This window comes from Camelus bactrianus, chromosome 5 (genome assembly GCF_048773025.1).
Source record: "Camelus bactrianus isolate YW-2024 breed Bactrian camel chromosome 5, ASM4877302v1, whole genome shotgun sequence".
In the NCBI taxonomy this organism is placed as follows: Eukaryota; Metazoa; Chordata; class Mammalia; order Artiodactyla; family Camelidae; genus Camelus; species Camelus bactrianus.
Genome location: NC_133543.1, coordinates 95,702,695 through 95,725,165, shown reverse-complemented (window position 1 = coordinate 95,725,165; position 22,471 = coordinate 95,702,695). Strand labels below are relative to the sequence as shown.

Here is a 22,471-nt window from a genome sequence, read left to right as displayed (position 1 = left end):
TTATGGAGAAAGTTTAACACTAAGAAAAGAATATCCATATATGTCATAATGAAGCACACACATGAAAATGGAGAATTTCGAGATGCCCCAAAGGTTGTCCAAAGTTGGTCCCAAATCTGGTGTGGTTTATGGAGCCTTTGTCCAGCTGCAACCTGCGCTCTCCTCTGAGAGTTGAGGTCACTGCTTTCCCCTCTCATGGGCTGCTCTTGGCAATGTCCCTTCTTTCCATGACCCTTTCTCCATCACCCACCAAACTCAGAGCACTTCCTGAGAACTGTCACCCTCTCCCTGGGGAACACATCTCCCAAACTCTGCCATCCATCTTGGCTCCCACTTCAAGGCTCTTTGTGGATTTATTCAAACCACCAGTTGAACTCTATACGAGGTGCCTCTTGGAGGGAAAATTTCCCAACAACCATCATGGATTCAACTACAAAATACGTTAAAGCCCCAGAAGTAAATATCACATTCCAGGCACTGAGCCATGTTTAAAAAAACAAAAACAAAAAAACACAAAACAAAATAAAGAAACTTATTAGACCCCTAGAATGAAATGCTGAAAATGAAATTCTAGTTTCTTATTCAAACTAGAATCTCTGACAATCTAACTCATCATCTTTTAAAAACAGCATAGCATAAAATATATAATATATATAATATAACATGTCACACAACTACACACCATAGTATATTAGGTAGCACATGATATAACGTACAGTAAATGCTGTGCTAAAACGGCAGCGTGGCACAGACCTCTAAGACAGACCGCTTGAGAATGAACCCTGACTGTCACTCAGCAGCTCTGTGACTCTGCACAAGTTACTGAACTTTTCTGTATCTCAGATTCTTCACATGGGAATCGTAATAGCATCTTCTTTGTGGGACTTTAATAAGGACAGATGTCCGGCCAAGAAGATGCACAATGAAAGTGTCTGCTACCACATTAGTTCTGAAGGTCTCAGCTGGGCACCTGTATAAACTGCCTTGTAAGTCTATTTTTAAAATTAATTTATGTCTAACCATCAAATGTTTGAAGGTCTGTAGACATTTAATTAACCTTCTCCCTAAAGACCAGTTTCATCATCAAAAAGAGAAAACAGCAACCTTGGGTGGGAGCACTTTGTTCCAGCGCCACGTAGGTAACACATGGTCAGGCACAACATCGCAGACGTTTCCCGTGTGAACATCAGGAGCATAAAGACACAGTCTCTTCTCGGGGTGTGATATGAGAAAACCCTGCCAGTTTTGACATTACTAAAAATCCATTTACATCCAGGAATTGGTGGAAAGAATACAAAGTAAAATCCAGAGAGGAGTGTTCAGAACAAGTTGGTTTTGCAACTGAAATCATTACTTCAGCCTCTTCCTTCAGCCCCTGGTAACAGGGTGCGAAGCTCCGGTTTTGCAAGATGAGTAGGTTCAAGACCCGCTGTTCAACACTGTGCCTCTAGTTAACAGCACTGCGTTGTGTCCTTAACCTTTTGTAAGCGTTTAGGTCTCAGTGGAAGTGTTCTTACCACAATTAAAAAAAAAAAAATAGTAGCATCTGAATGTTCTTTGCTATATTTAAAGTTTCATCTCACCTATAAACAAGAATTGGAGGATAAAGTACCAAATAGTAGATCTATGTTTCAGATTCTGTTTTTTAGAAGGAAAAAAATGTTCTTTTCCTTCTCAGCCTTTGCACGGACTGGCTGGAATACTGAGCCAGGACAAGAGTTTCTTCTTCAACACCATGACTGCATTTCAGCCTTTTGCAACTTGTAGAAACCAATTTAGGAAGTGCTTGGGGAAGACCATTTTTTCACAAACACATTAGAAAATTACAAAAAGTGAATAAGCAGGGAATAAAATATGTTATAGTCACTCTGGACAACAGTTTGGCAGCTTCTTAGAAGTTAAACATTCACTTATCCCAAAACCGAGTACTCCCATTTCTAGGTATTTGCTGAAGTAGGATGAAAATTTATGTTCATACAAAAGCCTATAGTCTGTGACTAAACAGGTAAATAGATAAACAAACTGTGATACATCTGAACAATGGAATACCACACAGCAGTAAAGAAGAACAAGCAATTTATACACACAACATGGCTAAATCTCAAATGCATTTTGCAGAGTGAAAGAACCAGTCTTAAATGGCTACATACTACATGATTCCACTTACATGACATCTTAGAAAAGGCAAAATTTTAGGAACAGACAACAGGTCTGTGACTGCAGGAGTTTATAGGATCCCTATAAAGGGGCAGCACAAGCAAATCCTTTGGGGTATTGAAAATGTTCTATATCTCATGGTTTTTACAAGAATCTACACATGTGTAAAACTGCATAGATGTGGACACCCTAAAAAAGTGAACCTCGCTGTGTATAAATTTTACTATACAAAACTTTAAAAATTATAAAAAAGAAAGTAAATAAACAGACTCTTCTAACAGGGAATTAATGAACTACTAAAAGAAAACTTTTCTATTTAGCCACACGAATACTAGAATATTATAATGCTGTACACCAGAAACTGACACTTTTTAACAGACTATACTTCAATTTTTAAACATCCACTCTCTCTATATATATATAGATATATATATATCTGCAAGGGAAGTTATTGAAGAAGGAAGCATATCAGTTCAAGTGTGAATGGATGTTCTGATGAGAGGGTGGGGAGCACAGCACGGATGAGAGCCCCCCACCCCCAGTGGTGCTGCAGGTGTGAGCCAAGGTGCAGAGGAAAGAAAACCCGGGGCATGTTCAGCAAATACCACTGGCAGTATCTGGCAGGAGCTTAAAAAGCAGAGTTGACAAGCCGTGAAATGATAGTCCATGCCTTGTCTGGGGGTGGTGAGGATTAAATGATACAATGATAAAATGCATGTATAGTCGTATAATGCAAGTGAGGATTAAAGGATGCAAAATGTAACATAATGCACCTATAATGATACAATGTATGTATAAGCACTTGGGGCATGGAGTGACTCATACCACTTGCTGAAGTTTCTCTAGACATTAGAAAAATGGAAGCTTCTTTGGCTGGGAGGAACAGGACACAGAATGGGCTGGAATTGAGGGAACTGAAGTTGGGGATGTTAATTAAAGGCTTTTGCTCCTTGTCACAGAGAATGAGGTTCTGAACTGAGCAATGGCAGCAGGAACAAAGCAGACATGTAGACCTACCTCTGCAACTCTGTAGATGTTCAAGGAATGAAACTAAAAGAAATTAATTTTTAATCTGATGTTACAATTGAGGAGGGACATAGAGTTCTGGAGGAAGAAACTGTCCACAGAGTGGTCTTTCCAAACCAGAAACATAACATTATAGACTGAATGTGTCCTTCATAAATTCATATGTTCAAATCCTACCACCACAGTGTGATAACTTTTGTTGTGGGGGGCAGGGGGCTTTGGAAGGTTAGATGAGGTAATGAGAGTGAAGTCCTTCTGAATGGGATCAGGGCCCTTCTCAGGGTGTTAAGAGAGCTTGTTTCCTCTGCTCTGATATCTGCCCTGGGAGGGTAAAATGAGAAGTCAGCAGTCCGCAACCCGGAAGAAGGTCCTTCCCAGAATCTGACCATGCTCATACCCCGATCTCTCACTTCCAGCCTCCAGAGCTGCAAGAAGTAAATTTCTATTGTTTATAAGCCATTAAGTTTATAGTTCTGGTTATAGCCGACCAAACTGACTAAGACGTGTTTATGCCTCCCCTCATCTGGGGGGTCTTTTCCTTCACTGGTTTTCCATTGCATTCATGATAAAGACAAGGTCTTTAAAATTCCCTCCAAGGTCCAGCACACTCTGAAACCTTCTCGTTCCTCTGGCCTCAGAGTTTACCATCCATCTGCTCACTCCCTACTTTCCTAATACTCTTCCCTACAATTTATTAAATGCGCCGTGCTCCCTCTTGTTATAAAGCCTTGACATATGTTACTGTTTCCTACCCAGACCCTCCCGTAACTCACCCTCCATCTATGCCCTCACCTCATCTTTAACACTTTCGGATCTTCATTCAAATGTCACTCCTCAGGAAGCCGTCCCCCTCTTCCTTTATCAGCTCAGTGTCATCTGGCACACACCCTCTGAAGGCCATGGACTCTCCTTTGTCATTTTGATTTCACAGTTATTACTTTCATAAGCACTCAGATATTTTCCCAAGAAATGAATGAAACAACTGGTAAGTTTCAACTTCAAATAAGCATGTAGAAATGGAAAACACTAAGGGAGGATACAATTTGAAGGAGATGGCCTTGCTTGAATTTTGCTTTGCATCTGAGAATTTTTTTTTTTTTTTGTCTACTAGCTCAATAAAAACATTGTATATTCAGTGATACATGTCAAGGTTTATGAGTTCGTAATAGATAGAAGTTATATGAATAAAAATGCCTCCTTAATATTTATTACCTAAGGCACAATTTCTCATATATTTTTCAATAGCATGCTATTTTAAGATAATTTTATATAACACTTGTAAAGAACATCAAAAGATTTTATACGTGCATGGTAGATAAGATACTTTTAAAGAAAAAGGTAGAATTTCAAGTCAATTTCTACTTTCAGTCACAGCTTTTCTTCTTAATTGCGCAGTGGCATTTGAGAGTATATGCTTAAATTGTCAAATGCAGATATTTAATGCAGCTTCCTTAGTTCATTGAACAAGTCAGAAGTGCCTTGTTGAGCACTGATGATTTGTGATTTTCTTTCTTTCCTAACCATGGGAACTATCTTAGCTACTCTCAGGAATACTGCTGGACCAACCCACCTTAAGATATTCCTGATCATACCCACGTGCAGCCATTCAAAGTCAAAGAGGCCTTTCCAGTGCAAGCCACAGGGCGTGTGACAGTCATCCTGCCTATTCACACTTCAAAGCTGCCTGATGGTTGGCTTGAAAGTACACTGGCTGGCACTTACTGTGTCTACTCCCTGTGGAGATATGATTTCCTTTGGCTCGCACTGATATATATACTTCCTGAAGATTACAGGGATTATTTTTCACTTATTTACTTTATCCCTTGGTTCATATTTAAGGTGAAAAAGAAACATTTTAAGAAGCTCGTAAGTCAGAAAGAACGAGAATTGCTATCTCAGTGCCCAGGGAAAGCAGGTCCCCCCAGTTATGCCAAGATTCATTATGGCACAGCTCCCAATCAAACTGGGTGGGAAGTGATAGTCCAGAGCAACATGAGTTTGGGCCAAAACGGGACATTGGATCTGGCCAGTTCAAGATCTCTCTCTATCTTCATCTACGTCCTGGCTATTCTTCATTTACTTGGCAGCTGTTTACTGAACATCCCTGTGCCACGCACTTTGATAGATGCCGGGCCAGCTTGGATAGACAGCAGCCCTGGTCTTCACGAGTCTGCCTGCTAGTCGGGGGAAAAGACAGGTAACGATTACACAAAGTTTACACAAGTCGTGATAACTGCTGTGGAGGAGAAGCCCACGGTGCTGCAAGAGACAAGTGCAGGATGATCAGGAGGAATCGCCGTGAGAAGGCAGCTCTGAAGAGGAGGTCTGAAAGATAAGAAGAAATAGATATGCTCTCATTTCCTACCCGTCAAGATTGAATGTGGAGAGATCAAGTGTGCAAAAAATAGAAATCCATCCGTGGGCAGCATCAGAACTATTTTATCAAACTTGCATTGGCTGTTCCTCACACCTGGGGTCTCTGGGCTGTTGAAGATTCAAAGTGTCTGCTTTCAATTGAAGGATACTATGAATTACCTGTTTTTAGCCTTTGGAAAGCCTCAAAAGGATCCCCCTTCCTGTGCAGGGAGAGATAGCACTGTCCACGCAATTTAGAATGTGATTCTTACTGAGCAGTAATTACCTGATCACAACAAGGCAAACACTAAATATTGATTTGCTAAAAAATACGATATAAAAATATAGGAAAGAGAGAAGAGAAGGAAAGGGGGGTTAGTGCTATGAGTGCTAAAATCTCACTTACCAGCAGTAAAGAGACAATGTCTAATACTTGTAATTAATAAGTAGCATAGCAGGAGAAAGATGAGGAGTTGGGGAAGGGTCATTCACAGTTCAGGAGAGACAGAGTAGAAGTCAGATAATTTTCACTAAAAGACTGTTAAGCTGTGTATATACAAAACTTTAATTTTTAAAAGTTAAGTAATTTAAAATATATATTAAGTGTATGGAGAAGTAATAATAATAGCAAAGCAGGTATGTTTATTGAGCACTTACCAATCTAGGCTTTGTAAGCTCTATATCTTAGAACTTTTCAAAAACCCTGCACAGTAGGTACTGCTATTTCCCCATTTTATGAGCAAGGATACAGAGCTTTCTAGAAGGTTTTGTAACATACACAATCAGCAGGGGCAGAGGTGGGGCTGGAATCTAGCTGTCAACCACTGTCCTGCACTCCCTCCCCTGGGCTGGTGATGTCAGGACCTCAGTAAGGAAACAGGAAGATACAGGAAGAGGATTTGGAGTTCCAAGATTAGCAATGAGGGAGTAGATAAGGAGATGAGATGGAGGAAAGAGAATGAAGAACACAGAGTGATGGTAAAAGGCAAACACACCCACACACACGCACACACACACAAACATGCACACACAACCCCTCTTCACCAAAACATATTTAGATAATCTACTAGACTCAAAGGCCTGGTGTGAATGATTTTTTTTTTTTTCTGAACATCCCTGTGCCACTTTTTTGGTGAAAACCAAAAAAGTGACTGAGTTTCACATCAGACTTGATCTCCTGCAGCTGGCCAGCCTCACAGGAATCTTGGTTTTCTACGTTTGTGTCAGTAATTTGAAGAATTAAAGCTAACTGAATTAGATTTCCAAAGGCCTGGGGACACCCCTCTCCATCCTCAGCTGACAGTCAGGCAAAACTAAGATGCAGTTTTAATCGTCTTTCTGTTGCTTCCTAGTATTTAAAACACAAAGCACAAGCACAGAATCCTATCAAGACAAAGGAACCCGCATCCACCATCTTTCCAACTTTCTATTTCAATGTACCTACCTTTCCACTTTGCATCCTAGCTTAATCTGTTCAAAAACACATCTGGCCTTTCGAAATCTTCAGGTATCAAAGCCGGCTCATAGTCTCTTGTCCAGATTTTGGTGTCACTTTAGCTTTTGCCTCTGTAGTAGCCTCCACTGCTCCTCCCTTTACAGTAGTCTGACTTCTAGAAAGTGACGAGGCTGGCTTAGGCCACCAGAGCTAGGAAGGGCAGAATCCCTGACCCTCTTGTTTGTTGTATGTTAGAGCTTAGCTCAACAAGCATAGAAGAGCTGCCCCTTAAATAGTCTTTAAATGAACAAATGAACAAGTGAGTGACTATAATGAATAAGTGAATGAATGAATGAATGAACTAAAGAACAAACTAGCTATGGATTTAGCACATTTTTCTTGTCTAGGTTATGTTTCCTTACGGACAAGAGAGTTGACCAGATGACTTTTAAATTCACTTTCCCCTCTAAATTTCTGTGATTTGATACTGCAATAAAAATACTAAAAACATATTTTTCTACATATACTTATATACTTGCACTTATATGTTAGAAAGCTATTTCTTTTTTCAATCTACTTACTCCTAGTAAAATAAAAATTTATTTGGCAAGAGCCATTTGAAGCCCAAGAATATTTCTTATGCTCTCTATTCTGCTTTCAAGTGGGGAAATACTAACTGGCAACAGATATGATATGAGGATGTGGTTTTCGATGTTACTAAGGGATGAACGTCATGGCTCAAGTTGTCCTTGCCCGGACAGTGCTCTCTCTCCTTACACAGGAAGGGGGATCCTTTCGAGGCTTTCCAAAGTCTAAAAAAGGCAATTCATAGTATCCTTCAATTGAAAGCTGACATTTCGAATCTCAGAGAGGAAACTATAATGATATTTTGTAAGGATACTTCAATGATTGAAGTCAGAAACCTTGAAATATAAAAACCTTAAAAACAAAACAAAAAACGCATCCCTGTCTACTGCTGTCAGTGATTTCTGGAGTGATTATAGAATATAAAATGAAGACTTCTTCCGAGTCACCTTTCTATTTTGAACACTTGATCCCATAATCAAAGCTTAAGTGCAGAGGCTTATTTGCCATAGCTTGTTAGCAGCCTGAGCTAACTTGAACAAACACCTCCATTATGAAGGCCATTTTCCCAGAAGTCTTTGCCTTAAATAAACAAAGTTCAAAGAAGTAAATTAGACAAAGAAGCCAGAAATCAGGATATATGTCAATTTTACCAACAGAGACAAAGAACAAACAAACAAACAAAACAGTATTCATCATGCAGAAAATCTTTTGAAACATGGATACTTTAGTAATTAATCAGAATCATTGTCAAAGGAAACAAATGTGAAAGACTAGTTTTTTATCCTTTTGGCTATGAGAGATATCCCCTCTCATATCTTTTTGTTTTTAATTGTTTCATCTATCTATCTAATTATTTATTTGTTATATGGAAATTACAGACTTCAGAATTCCAATTCTCAAAGGCTTGACTTTAATGGTCATTTATTTGAAAAACAAGTGACATCTAATTACTTGCCAGTCTGTTGGAAACACTTTACATTAATGCCTCTCTAAGGGCTCTAGGAGTCCAAGCTGTAGGGAATGGTAATTCAGATACATGCCTGGGGCTAATGCCTTCACAGGCAGACACAGAGCAGTCCAATTAGAGTGGTTCTTAGACACCCAGTGAAATAGAACTGAGAAGCGCTTTCTGATGACTTCCATCAGTATAGATAGTCAATCTGGATAGTTCTTTTCAAAAGAAGGAAAAGTACCTCTTTGCCCCCTTAGCAGCTTGATTTGTGGACTAAATTATCTAAATAATCATTTCACTTCACTGTGTAGCATCAACCAAGATGTACATTTAGTAATTGCTATCCAGTTTTTGTTTTCCATACATTTTATCTGTATCAGTGTAATTGCAGCATTCTCTTAATTACTGAAGGCAAACAAAGTGTTCGCTCAAGAATACTTGAGGCACCCTGGAGAGGTAAAGTTTGGAGTTACTTACTAGTTTGGCTGTCAAAAAATATGGGAGATGCTAGTTAGATGTCTAGTTTAGATAAATTATTTGCATTTTAAAATTAAGTTCAAGCATGGATTTCTACACGCTTACATTTTTTGTGCAAATGTGTGTGACTTTAAGAAGAGGAAAAAGGTAATTATTACTTTAAAAGTGAAAAATTAGAAATACTTGTAATGGGAGATTAGTTAAAGAGTTAAAACATAAAATTCTACAAAATTTAAAATCATGCAATATTTATGTCCAATTTGTCAAGTCTACAGTTTTCATTTTAATGCCATCGTCAAAGGTGAGTGTCTCATCAGGCCGGGAGAAAGATTTTTGTCAATTAACTGATTAGCTTTTCAACATTAATGCAAAGCGCATTCTCAACTGATTTGTAGAAATGTTTTAAAATAAACCTAACCCATGTATCCTTTCATATACTATATTGAGAAATTAAAATTATAAGCTGTATTCAAATGGTTGAGCTGTACATATAAAAGCTGATGTTTACTCATTCCCATTGAGGACCTTTTTTTTTTCCCTAATAATAGAGGCAGTATTGTCCCCAGGTCTATAATTTCTCTCAAACTGTAGTATTTGTATTGAGGAACTTAAGTAATGATGATTAAGCAGTGGTTGATGTTTCTAATATGTCTACATTTCTGCTGTAAATTATGATTTTTACTTTGAAATACGTAGCTGGCTCCCTATTTCAAGTCTGTTGCAATCATCCATTGGTTTTATGGCACGTAATAATAGGCAGCACCCATAACAGTGGTGGGTATTTAGATAAAGTCATAAATGCCTCTTGGAACAAGAAGGAAAGCATTTCTTTTTTTTTTTTTCAGATTGCATTCATGCACATTTTAAAAACATTTTTTATTGATTTATAGTCATTTTACAATGTTGTGTCAAATTCCAGTGTACAGCACAATTTTTTAATTATATATGTTCATGTATAACTGGAAAGCATTTCTTAATTAAATGTTTATACTCCTGAAAAATAAAGCAACACTCTGCACTTGTACATATCAGTTCCAAAAAGAATAAAGGTTTAGTAAAATAATTTAATGTCTTTCATCAGTAAATAATGTTTATGTAATTAAACTGAAACAGCTATTTATACCAAGTAAATAAGGTTTTGGTAACAGAGGAAGTAGTTACATGCAAGGATCCAAATTTTAATTGCTTTACACCCTCAGAAATAGCTTTTCTTTATAAATATTCCATCTCAAATTATTTAGATTAACTTATGAAATTGCTAGTTTTGCATGAAAAAAAAATCAAAGAGCAGCAATTTCAAATAGTCTACTCTTACAGACAATAATCCAGAAAGCAATAAAATGTCATCCAATTTGTTCCATTGTTATTTTGTATTTCATTTACTCGTCACAAAAATTCTGCAAAGCAGATACATTTTATTATCTCTATTTTTTCCATGGCTTATCAAGACTACACACTAGTAAGAGATGAAGCCAGGATTTGAAGCTAAGCTTGTCTGTAGGCATCCTTCTGCCACTTTTGCACTACTGTGTTTCAAAGATGAGAGAACAGTCCAGCCAGATATGGGAGCACATTGTCCCATTTACTGTGTCTGAGGGTTCCTCCACTGTTACTCGGTGAAACTTACAGAATTTTAGCATTCTGAGCAATGTGTCCTCTACATGGAAAACAAGATTATTTTTAAAGCTTTGAAAATTAGGTTGCTTTTTGTTATATAACCTACTTATTTCTTCAATTCTTTGTTGTTAATTCTTTTATCAGGGTTGTTCAGAGACTTTGGAGATCTGGGTTATTCCTGGCGACCATGACTCAGGGACAGCCCTGTTCCCTCTGATATTCTTTTGCTAGAGTGTGCTTATCCAGATTAAGCAGAGTTAAACTTTTGAATGGAAGGTATCCAAGAGAGTGATAAGAGCCTATATGAAAAAAAGCATTTTGAGTAAAATGAGTTTTGAAGAGTGGGATGTGTAGAACCATCCTCTTTAATTTGACAATGGGTCATGATTCCAGTTATGTTTTAGGATCAGCAAACAGATCCCACCTACTACATCCTGAGGTGCTATTCATCCATCAGAAGACATGAATTCTCTGACTAACCCCCCACCCAACATGTGATCCATGTACCTCCAGAAAAAAAGTATTTTCCATATTAAATGTGCTAGTCATTACTGTGTGACTCTCTGAAACGTGACTTAATTACGGTAGGCAGAGTGGGAACTTTGAGAAATCACGTTGATCAAAAAGAAAACAAAAGTTTGCCGATGACTCAAAGGCCCCCCTGCTATCATCCAAGATGTCTGTAGTAATTCATCTGCTTGATATTTGATTACCATTTGACTTGTCTTTGCCTGTACTATCCAAGGGCATGACTCCTGAGAGTTCAGAAATGTATCTCAGCTATTTGTATATTAGTAATTTAAATAACCTCTGTGAGAGAAGAAGGAAGCAAGGGGAAGCCAAGTCTAATGTATTCTTTTTCCTTTCAGCTTAACATGCAAAGAGGCAAAACTTCCAGGGAAACCCTGTTCTTAGGGAAAATTGACTCATCCCTGTCCTCACCATCCTGGGATATCATTTTTTTTCTTAAGACCATCCCTTTCATTAGGAAGAGGTGAGAAGAGAATGCTCTCATTATCAAGGAGATGAGAGATGACAAAATTACAGTAAAAAATGATCTCATCTCATGATTCCCAAATCCTCAGATAGCAGATGGATTTTGAAAAATAAATATTTCTTTTGAAACAACCCAAATATTGATTAACTGATAAGTGAAAAAATAAAATGCAATATATCTATACAATGGAATATTACTCCACAATAAAAACGAATGAACTATCTTTACACACTATGACATGAATGGACTTTAAAAACATTATGTTAAATCAGTCACAAAAAAACACATATTTTATTTCTAAAACATATTCTAGTTATATGAAATGTCCAAAATAGGCAAATATGTAGAGATAGAAAGGAGCTGAGTGGTCGTCTAGCACTGAGGGGAGGGTATTTGGGGAGAAATAGAGACTGACTGCTAATAGATACATTTTCTTTTGTGGATGACAAAAACATTCTAAAATTGATTGTGGTGATGGTTGCACAACTCTGTGGATATATTAAAAACCACTGAAGCATACATTTTAAATGGGTAAGTCATATGGTGTGTGAATTATATCTCAATAAACCACATCTTTAAAATGGAAATTTAAAATAAATATCATGTGTTCTTTATCTGGTAAATGTATATCAGACATTGTAAATGTTTCTTCTTGCTCCAAAAGAAATGTCTTTTAAAACACCAAAAGTTGTGGGAAAATAATTAATTGAGTAGCATACTTATTTTTTATTTTTTAGGTTAGAAATAAAATTGGCTTGATGTGTGGCTAGGTAAAATGTCTGTCATTGTTTAGAATGTACCTTTCACTATGTCTCTTGTCACAGACTGTTTGAATAGCTACCCCCAAAACAGCATTTCAAAGTTATTTTTGAAAAATATTGACAGTGGGAAAAGCAGACAGGCTTGACAGTCTCAAGCGTAAATAAAACTTTGTATTTTGTTTTGTGTGATTGCTGCAATCATTCCAAAGCAATAATAACTGGATACAAATTCAGTATCATTCCAAACAGTCAAGTGTGTTCCAGAATGCCTGACAGCTCCATGGCTTATCAACATTGATGCATAAATTGCCATTTTAGTTATCATCAGCCTAAAGTACTAATCAGGGAAAATGCCATCTTCTTTAAAAGATGATTTTGGTCCAGGATCCTGAATCTTAGCAGAAGTCTTTTGGTTGAAGGAAGAAAGGAGGCAATTTTTATTTTGAAAGATTTGTGGATCAGCATTTTAATACCACCAAATTAAGAGATCCTCTCATCTGCACATGGCCAGATGGCTGCATTGTTAGAAGCTGCAGAAAGAAGGAATTGAGTTCCTTCTAAGATAAAGCACAAGTGTATATTTGGTCATAGTAGACATTCAAATGCCTAGATTTCAAAAATAATTTGACATCACGGTTTTTGTTAGCATTTGCTAAGTCCGTAAGAATGGTTTCCTTAATAGATTTTAGCTGACTTTAGAAGAGATGAAAACATACACAGCAGAGGAAATCAAAGGTCCCACATCCTGGGCTAAAACTCCACTGTCACGAAGCCTCTTTCTTCTACAGTGATTTGCCTTTAGTGGATGCCTTAAGCAATGGCATTTCTCGACCATAACACTTGACTATCTGAACAGTCCAAAATATTGACTGAAATGAGTACATGAAAAAATAAACACATACATACAAATTTGAGCCTGACAATCAACACCAGTTCTTTTTTTCCAAAAGTCAAACCTGAATTTTTTAATATGGCATAATAGTATTATTTTTGTCCAACTTAATTTGTACTGAAATACAACTATTTATTAGATACAGTTAACTCAAAAAAGTGGCTATGAATTATAATCCAACTAAAATTATTTATTTTTTCTTGTTTTGCTAGAGCTTTTCACCAAAATATATCATATCACTGTCTAATAAAGTGTCATAGTAAAATTTTATTGCTAAAGATGCCTGCATGGTCATCCACTTGTGAAAGTGGATTTATAAGTAAAATAAATATTTGAGATCTCTTGAATAAATAATCCATAATGCTAAACAGAGAAAACAGTATATTGCCTACAAACATTAAAAGTCTTACTATATATAAACACCTTTGAAGCGTATTTTATTCAGACCATTTAAAAGTCAAAATCATAAAGTGGCATCATTTTCTCAGTGGTACTTATCTCTACAGCATTTAATTTTAAAGCCATAAAAATGGCAGAAGAGAAGTATTTGAATTTAAAAGTTACGTACGACCACAAAATCAGTCTTGTAAAGGAGGCAGGAAAAGAAGTGTCTGTGTTCTCTCGGCAAGGATGATGCATTTCCATCTGCTTCGGCTGAGTTTATCTACAGATGCTCTGAACAAAGATGTGTGCAGACACGATGTGGAATGTATTTTATGTGAAGAGAAAGGAGCTTTCATTCCAAGAAAAACATGAATATCTTTTATGTGTATTTATTACCAGTTATCTTTTCTCTGTATTTATTACCAGTGTTTACCAGTTCTCAACTTTTTGCCTATTGCTATGTTTTAGCAAATTCTTATTCATGAGACAAAGAAGCCAATCTATGTGCTTTAAATAATACCAATAGCTGGATTAACATTAACCCAGTTAATTCTCCTATAACTTCTCCTTCTATTCCCTTATATCCTTATTGACCAAAAACTTTGCAATAAATAAGGCAAATATTTATTGCAGTTGTAACAATTATTGTGGAAATACCTAATTCTAACCCATAGATCTCCCTCAATTCTTATTGCACAGGAAGTGTACCATTAAATTATGATTTCCTCTTTCATTCAGCTCTTTAAAAAACCTGATGAATTGCTGTAGAGTCTTTTATTGTGCACAAAGAAGGCATCTTGTCACCAACTTTGATCTCGCTCTGGAGCTCCTCTAGGAAGCTTCTTTTGCCTTAGACGTCACAGCCTCTGTCCTCTCCCCCTCCTTACCTGTGCTTAGCACAGAACCTCTTACCTTTACTCAACAGGTGCTGATCAGGGAAAAATCATCCATTTATTGTTTGTGCCATTTTCCCTCTTCCAATTTTAAATGTGTCCTGTCTGCCTTCCAAGTTTACCTCAAATCCAGCTTATCCAAGATGTCATTTGTGATTGATCCCTTTTCCCCAACTCCCTTCTCCAGCACACAGGCTGGTCACTTCCGTCACACTTCCATGTTCTCCATCAGTTTGGGGATGTGTTCTGCCTCCAGCAGACCATAACTCTCTGAGGGAAAGAACAATACTTTGTACCATTTGTCTTCCCAGCACCAGCACCAAGCCATGCACCCTGGAGATGTAGTGCACTTAATTCCCCCCATCAACCTACAGAAACCGCCCCCCCATGCCCACCATTCCCCAGCTCTTCTGGACGGAGGCTTGTCTTCCCCCTCCACTTAGAGTTCAGCATCCGTGCGGATGGCTATAACTCGAGTCAACAGCGCACAGTCATAGACAGGGAACATACGCTAAGAGCATCCATCATGGAGACCATTTCACCACCAAGTGGATGTATTTTGAAACTATCGAAACTTGAAATTCATTGCTCCTTGGCTGCACAGGACCCACTCCCAGGTGCTCACATGCTTATTTCATTTGTGTAATTTTCAAAGTGAAGACATTTTAACGGCAACTGTCTCATTCTGCTCAGACTCCCACTACATCTTACCTCTTCTCATGAAGAGGGTCCTCAGAGTGACCACAGGCATGTGTAGGGTCTGGCTTAAGGGGAATTTGAGTGGGTCTGTGTGCACATAAGATACATCTATGTGGCCTGAGGTACAGTTAAGTGGCTGCTGGCCATCCACCGGAAGGAGTGGCTTGCAGGAATGCTCATCTCGACGGCGGCAACGCAGCCATGCCCAGACATGATGGTGTCAGGTCAGAGGTAGTTTCATGACACGAGCTTGTGTCACCATCCCTAATACCAGAAACAGAAGAGTAGTGGAAAGAAAACAAGGTCTGCATGCCGAAGTTAGTCTGGGGAGAATTCTTCTAGTCATCAGACATGTGAAATTATAAATACAAGACTGGGTTCTCATTGGTGCCTGCTCAATACAGAAGTTACCTCCTGGTGGGAAATTCGATAATATGGCATTGAAAATTATAAATTCACCATGAACCTTTTTTTTTCTTTTTAAATAGGAATCTAACAAAAGAGCATTTACCCAGATTTTTATGTTTGTAGAGCACAAACTTATAAAGTATTAACGAGTAATGGATATACCTATAACAACTCATATAAATTTAATAAATTTCATAGAGAAATTATACAGTGGTTTCCCACTAAATTTGACAACTTGGAAAATGTATAAGATATTGGCAATAAAAGTTTATGAAGCTGAAAAAATATAATCAATAGTGTCAGAGTAAGACTGAATTAGCTTCCCATTCTCTCTAGAGAAAATGATGTTATAAGACTGCTTTCATACAAAAAGATGATCAGAATATGGAGCCAAAATGTAGGGAAAAGTACAATGAAGGTGAACCGGGCAGTTTATTAATTAAAATACCATCTTTCTGGAAGTTCTCATGTTTGTGTTATTTGTCAGTCTTTTTAAATTTGAGATTCATTGTGACTCTTTTCTCCTTCTAAATAAATACTCACTTTCACATCTAATTTAGAATTTTCAATTTCATCATTTTTTTTCTTAAAGAAGTTCTCCCAAAATCGTATGTACATCAGGCCCAAAAAACCTGGATCATCCGTCACCACCAAGATATAGAAAGATATATTCGCTAAGTATAAGCAAGTGGTTGGTTTCTGTCTTGCTTTGTCCCGGTCTTGGCCCAGCTAGCAAGTGTGGAGGGTTTCCTCCAAATACAGGCAGAGTTTCACACTGTAGCACAAAATTAATGAAAAATGTTCGTCTTCAGAAGCTAAAGACAGTATCGGAGGGCAGGTAAATAGTTACTACAGATGCTTTTCTTTAGCCTCTCTGCTTTGTCGTCTCCCACTGTGAGATAAGACAATAAGAGCTTTGTCATGCCCAGGGGCGAGGAAACGCACCTTTTTTAAGGTGAATGGAAAATTGCCTAACCAATTCAGTAACTTCCATCCCAGCCACATGGAACTAAAAGTCCCTGAGTACTAATGGAGACTGAACCAATTTTCCAAGGGCAAACTTACTATCATTACATGAATATTCTCAAACTGCTCTAGGTCATGAACACCTTCTAAGCACAACACTATTTATACTCTCATTTGCGTTGTCTGAGAAAGGATTCATTCCCAAATCCTCCTTATCTACCCACCTTATTAACCCAAAGGAAGAGAACCTCTGAATGAGAATGTGGGTGGAGTTTCATGCCCTTCTTTACCCCAAATGCCCATCAAGTTATTCTTTTTAAATTTTTTAAAATTTCTTTTTAGAGGGGTAATTAGATTTATTTATTTATTGTAATGGAGGCACTGGGGATTGAACCCAGGACCTCATGCAGGCTAAGCACACGCTCTACAACTGAGCCATAGCCTCCCCCCACCATCAAGTTATTCTTAACAAGGAGACACTCTTCCCTAAGGATGCCCTGCAATGATACTGTGAACCCAGGAAATGGAAGAAATCTCCCAATATTTGGGAGTAAAACAGCAGTGATCTTTGCCCTTCAGCAATATATAACAATTTTAGTCTTTAAATTTTTCCCAAAAATCTTTTAATTATGGTTCTTTTTTAACCTCAAAAAGAAAAAGAATGGACTCTAAGAAACCATGACCTCAAACAACTAACTGAAATCAAAAGGCCCCATATGCTTGGAGGCGCCTACTTAAGTCCAAACATCTGACTAAATACCCAGATAATTAATGTCCTCAGTTTTGTATGATCAGATCAACTTGTTAAGAATAAAAACGTTTGGATGATTTTTAGCAAACTACTGTAAAACTGCATTTGCATTACCTCATTTGACATGAACCTTCCAAGACCTGTTTCTGACACTTTTCTTTCTCCAGGTCTGTGTTGCAATCGACTCTCTCCCTGTTTCTTTACAGTGTGTTGCACTTTCCTACCTTCCAGCTATCACTCATGCTATCTGAACTACTGGGGACGTGCACCGCTCTCCCTCCCCATCAAAATCCTATTCATCACTCAAGAGCATATCTCGCCCCTTTGAGACTTTTCTTAAAATTTTCTTTTCCCCATCCCCGTCTGAATGACCGTAGCAGATTCTTTTCTTTTTTTTTTTAACCTGTGTGATGTATTATATTGTTGCTCTGAATTGTTATATAATACTGTGGCTATTATTTTTGTACTCTTATTTATTAAAACATTTATTTAAGATAGCTAAAAAAGAGGCAAACTCTGCGAGATTAAATACATTAAAATTAACTCAAACAATGAGACAAAGAGAAATCCATTTATCATAGATGATATGAAAAGTGGGTGGAGAAAGGGAGCAGAAAATGAGAGGAAAGAGGGAAACTGCAAGAAGTGTTTGTTGTAGTTATAAACAGAGGTTGAGAGTATTACAAGTCTTTTTCTTATTTCATGAGATTCGACAACGCTTTATAAACCTGAAAGTTTTGTTGGGACTGTTAACACTGGCTCTCATATAAAGAGGCTTTGTTTTGTTTGTCCTGCCATGGGGCAGAGGGCATTTGGTGGGTTCAGTGGGAATTATGAATAGGATGTTGTAGATTTTTACGGAAGCCCAAAGGTAAGATGGCTGTTTCTATGCCAGATCAACTACACAAAATGTGTACAACTCTCAAGTCCTTTGCCCCAAACTAGTATCTGCTTTCCTCAAAAAGGCCACCAGATTTCTCACTTGACTGATGTTACCTGCCCTCTTTCCCAGGTCTGCTTTGTGAACCTGGATATAAACAAGGATGCGTGCAGCACGGAGCACCTACAGCAGGTAACACTGAGAGCTGAGCTCTCCAGGAGCTCACTTCTAGGGCTAGCTGTATTCATGAGAGAACCAACCTGATTTCACTGTAAATGATGCTCATTTTGTAGGAGACTCTTTAATTAGAAGGTTTTATCACAGCCCATCCTGTCTGCAATGACTTTTCCGAGGTTTTTACAAAACTTGTTACCAGCCAGCCCCACCCTCTGGCTATGAGGTTTGCTTCTTCCTGCTACTTTCATCAAGTGTTTTCTATCTAACCTTGGTTTCCCAGCCCTACAGTCACCTGGGACCCAAACTTTTTGCATTCTGCAACAGCTAAATATTCCGAGCTCATCCAAGGTTGCAAGGATCCTGTTGTAAATCCTTGGCAATATGCAAACACTTGAAGATCTAATCAGTCCTTTGAAACCAGAGCCTGTGGGTACAGTGGGAGGAATTAATTGGTGTGCTACGATTATCATTTCATGCCCACAGCTGAAGATGGTTTGATTTCACTGGTTGGTGTAGCACTGTTTAATGTTTAATGTATAATAGCACACCATATGCAGCTTGATTGTCACACAGGACAGGAGACCTGAAATCACTCACTCCTATAATGTTCTTGTCTTGATAATGTTGCACCTGAAGCTTCTCAAACTCAATTGCCCATACAGCTTATTTGTTATAGATTTCCACTGAACTCCAAATATCACTTACTTGTGCAGTACTGGCGAGATCTTCAAAGGAAATTGTACATATAATTTCATTTGATGGAATTACGGTGCAGAGGCCATTAAAGAGAGAGGGGAAGGAAGAAAGCAAGTTGGCATCTTAAGAACTGTGTTTCCTTCAAACCTTATGACATAGAAGAGATGCCCTATAACTTAACAGCATTTTTTCCTACTCTTATCTCTTCGATTAATGTGATTTCCATGGAAACAAAAATGTTTCCATGGTAATCTTTCAAACAGCTATTACAGTATTTAAATATGTAAATAGATGACATTTTAATTTTTAAATATATGTGAAATGGACATGTAGTAATATTATAAAAATTACATTTTTAGAGTCTGTAAAATGCATATGTAAATGCGTATTTCTAACTAATCTGAGTTGTGTATGAATTTCTTAGTGTTCTCCACTTGTGTTCTCAGGTTTTGAAATTCTTTTTGTTGATATGTAAAAAAAAAAAGTATAGATGTCTACTACAACAAAAAGACTAAAGCAAAAAAAAGCAGTGTTCTTAAAGACTTTATGAGTGATTTGAGACAGTTTCCTGCTTTGCCTAAGTACGTACGTAAGCTGATTTAGCTACATAAAGTTGTTCAGGATATTAATCTTCTCCGGGTCTCAGGCTACTTATGTGTAAAAAGAAAGTAACAGTGGTGCCTAATTCATATAAGGGTGTTGTAGGAATTGAATGTAGTGATGTAACATATGTACAGTCCTGGATATGGTGACTTATATTGCAGAAAAGCAATGCTAGTAATTATTTTATTATTGATGTTGTTATTATAGGTTTTATTAGAACATATGATTATGAGTCAATGAGTCTCTTATCCAAGGACTTAAAAGGAAAAAGCATTCCCAAACTATTATGTATTCCTCTGGTGTCACAATAATCATTAAGTGTTTTCTTTGGGAAATTTAGAACTGAAAAATGTTTAAATCTTTATGCTTGGGAAATTTTCTGTTCCAATCTAAACCTTTGTGCTTCAACTTTACACAATCTCACCTAGTAACAATTTTAGCAGACTAAGTAATCTCTATTATGAGTAATTATATGAATATATTATTTTTGCAAGGGAAGTAGTTTTGGGGTAGTATTTTGGAAGTGAAAATAAATCATCTAAACTAATAAAGATCCTTGTCCTACAGAAACTGGTCAACGTTTCGCCAGATCTTCCAAAACTTATCAGCTCCATGAATGTTCAACAGCCAAAAGAGAATGAAATTGTCCTCCTAAGTGGGTTAACATCTGGAAATCTCCAGGCAGATTTTGAACTTTCACAGGTAAGACATACAAGCTCTTGATAAACTATTCAATCGTAATAAGTTACCTGTGGTCAGTTCTTAGCACAAAGCAGTATGAGGCTCCCATAGATGCTATATATAAATTCCCATAGCTTAAGAGTTTAAAAGTGTTTGTATTCAAGAATAGGCTTTTCTTGTTTTTTTCCTAAATATGGCCCCTCATAGTTTGACACAGTTTCCCTTACGTCAACTCCTAACATGTATTATCTTCTCAAGTTTATGGTGCTAAGTTATGCTTAAACTAGAGTGGACACACTAGGCATTGGTTGGTTCACTTGGCTTTCTACAAATCTCCTGGGTAATGAAAAATAGAATTGCCTTCTATTTCAGGAATAATAGCAAAATTCTAATTCATACCATGTGGATCCAGAACTGCATAATTTCTTCTTTCTGGGTGTTATTTATTTCCTGGGATATACCAAACCAGCCAAGCTAATAAATACAGGATAGCAGTCCCAAAGATGTAAATGGAGTTTTCTAAGCCCAAAAATGAAATCCCCAGAAGAAAAGACTGTTACTAAAAATAAAGTAGGAATTAAAATACTATTAACATTCAGCCTACTAATGTTCATTATTATTAGATAAATCATTATAACATTGAAGAAAGCTTTAAAATTTAAATTATTTAACCTATTTACAGAAAAATACATAAAAGATCGCTAAAGATACACTGTGTAAAAGACGGCAAAGTTTTTCAAGTAAGATATGTTGGTAGTGACAGCTACAGATAAAAATAATGAGCATTTGTTTTCTTCCAAATTGTTCTTCCTTGAGTTTTAATTTCGCTGGAAAGTTTTAAATCTTCTTTTATTCTTTAATCCATCACAATATCAAAAACTTCAGAGGCCCACCCACTATTTCTTGCTGTACTCCAGATGCTTAGTGAAAATCTACACAGAGTTCATTACAATTTGCTTATCAAGACTAGAACAAAATGCTTCCCAGTCAATCTAACACCTTGTTTCCTTAGGAGGAAAATTAATAGTTTTGAAAGGAGAACACAGAAATGGCTTTAAATGCCCTCTTTATATTAGGCAAAATCATGATAATTGAAAATAATTTTAAAACCTGAGTTTTAAGAGTATTTCTGCACCAGGACTGTTAGGGTTTATGATGAAATATAACAGGAAATTGGCTTAAGCTCAAAGAGAATGTACTGTCTCATGTCACTAAAAAATCCAGTAGGTAGATTAAATACAGGGACTTAACCAATGTCATCAGGACATGGATTTTCTCTGGTGGCCTCTTTCCTGCTTTTTCTCTGTTTATCCGATCACCAGACAAGCTCTGTCTGCACAGAGGCAACACCCCTTTGGATTCAAGAATAGCAAGAAGGAGTGAGTGTCTGCTCCAGGTAGCTCCCAGAAATAGCCTCATGGTGGGCTGCTGGACCTCATGTGTCACGTCCATTTCTGAATCAATCACCATGGCCTGAGAAAGCAGTGTTCAGATTGGCCAGTCCTGAGTCACATGATAACTTCTGGAGTAGGAAATGAATTAGCTCCTTGTGACTCACTTAGACTGTGAGTGGGCCAGAAAATGGTGCTTCCCAGGATATGAGAACCAGAAGAAGGGTGAATGATGTTGGATCTCAAAGGTAACACAGATGTTCACTGGTGCCAGGGAAAGTCGAACTGCCCAGAACTCATTAATGATTATCCAGCAAAAACATGTTCAAAATTTTGTGTACATTCCTAGGACCTGTCAAGAATTGCCAGCAAGCTACAACATTCTTAAATATTTCACTCTTCTTTATTCCAAAAGCCCTCACCACTTTCTCTGCATCTCTTCACCCTTCTGTAGTCTCCCAAAGGACTACATCATTTTGGAGGTACCACAGCCCATACGTTTTAAAAGGTCAACAGTGTTGGAGCATTGTGCCAACGCTGAATCCATCTTAGTCAACCATAGCCAGTACCTACTTGTTAGGGGAATTCCAAGTTTGACCACCATGCCCCATGAAAGTTCATTACCCGTTAATCCATAAGTAAGGATGGAGATATTGGCAGAGGCAGCTTGAGCTGGGTTAATCGG

The 22,471-nt window shown here is 37.5% G+C and overlaps 1 protein-coding gene across 6 annotated transcripts in view; it reads left to right on the top strand.

Moving 5' to 3' along the window:
• The window catches only part of SPHKAP (SPHK1 interactor, AKAP domain containing), a 136,705-nt gene that overhangs the window by 73,795 nt on the left and 40,439 nt on the right, over nt 1-22,471 (top strand). For all 6 annotated transcript variants that reach the window (XR_006722566.2, XR_012507193.1, XM_045512125.2 and 3 more), the window contains 2 exons: nt 18,371-18,430; nt 20,282-20,416. Coding sequence is in view for 4 of the 6 variants with exons in the window: in XM_045512125.2 (XP_045368081.2) it covers nt 18,371-18,430; nt 20,282-20,416 (195 nt within the window). In the remaining 2 variants the exon portion in view is untranslated. The remainder of the gene's footprint in view (nt 1-18,370; nt 18,431-20,281; nt 20,417-22,471) is intronic.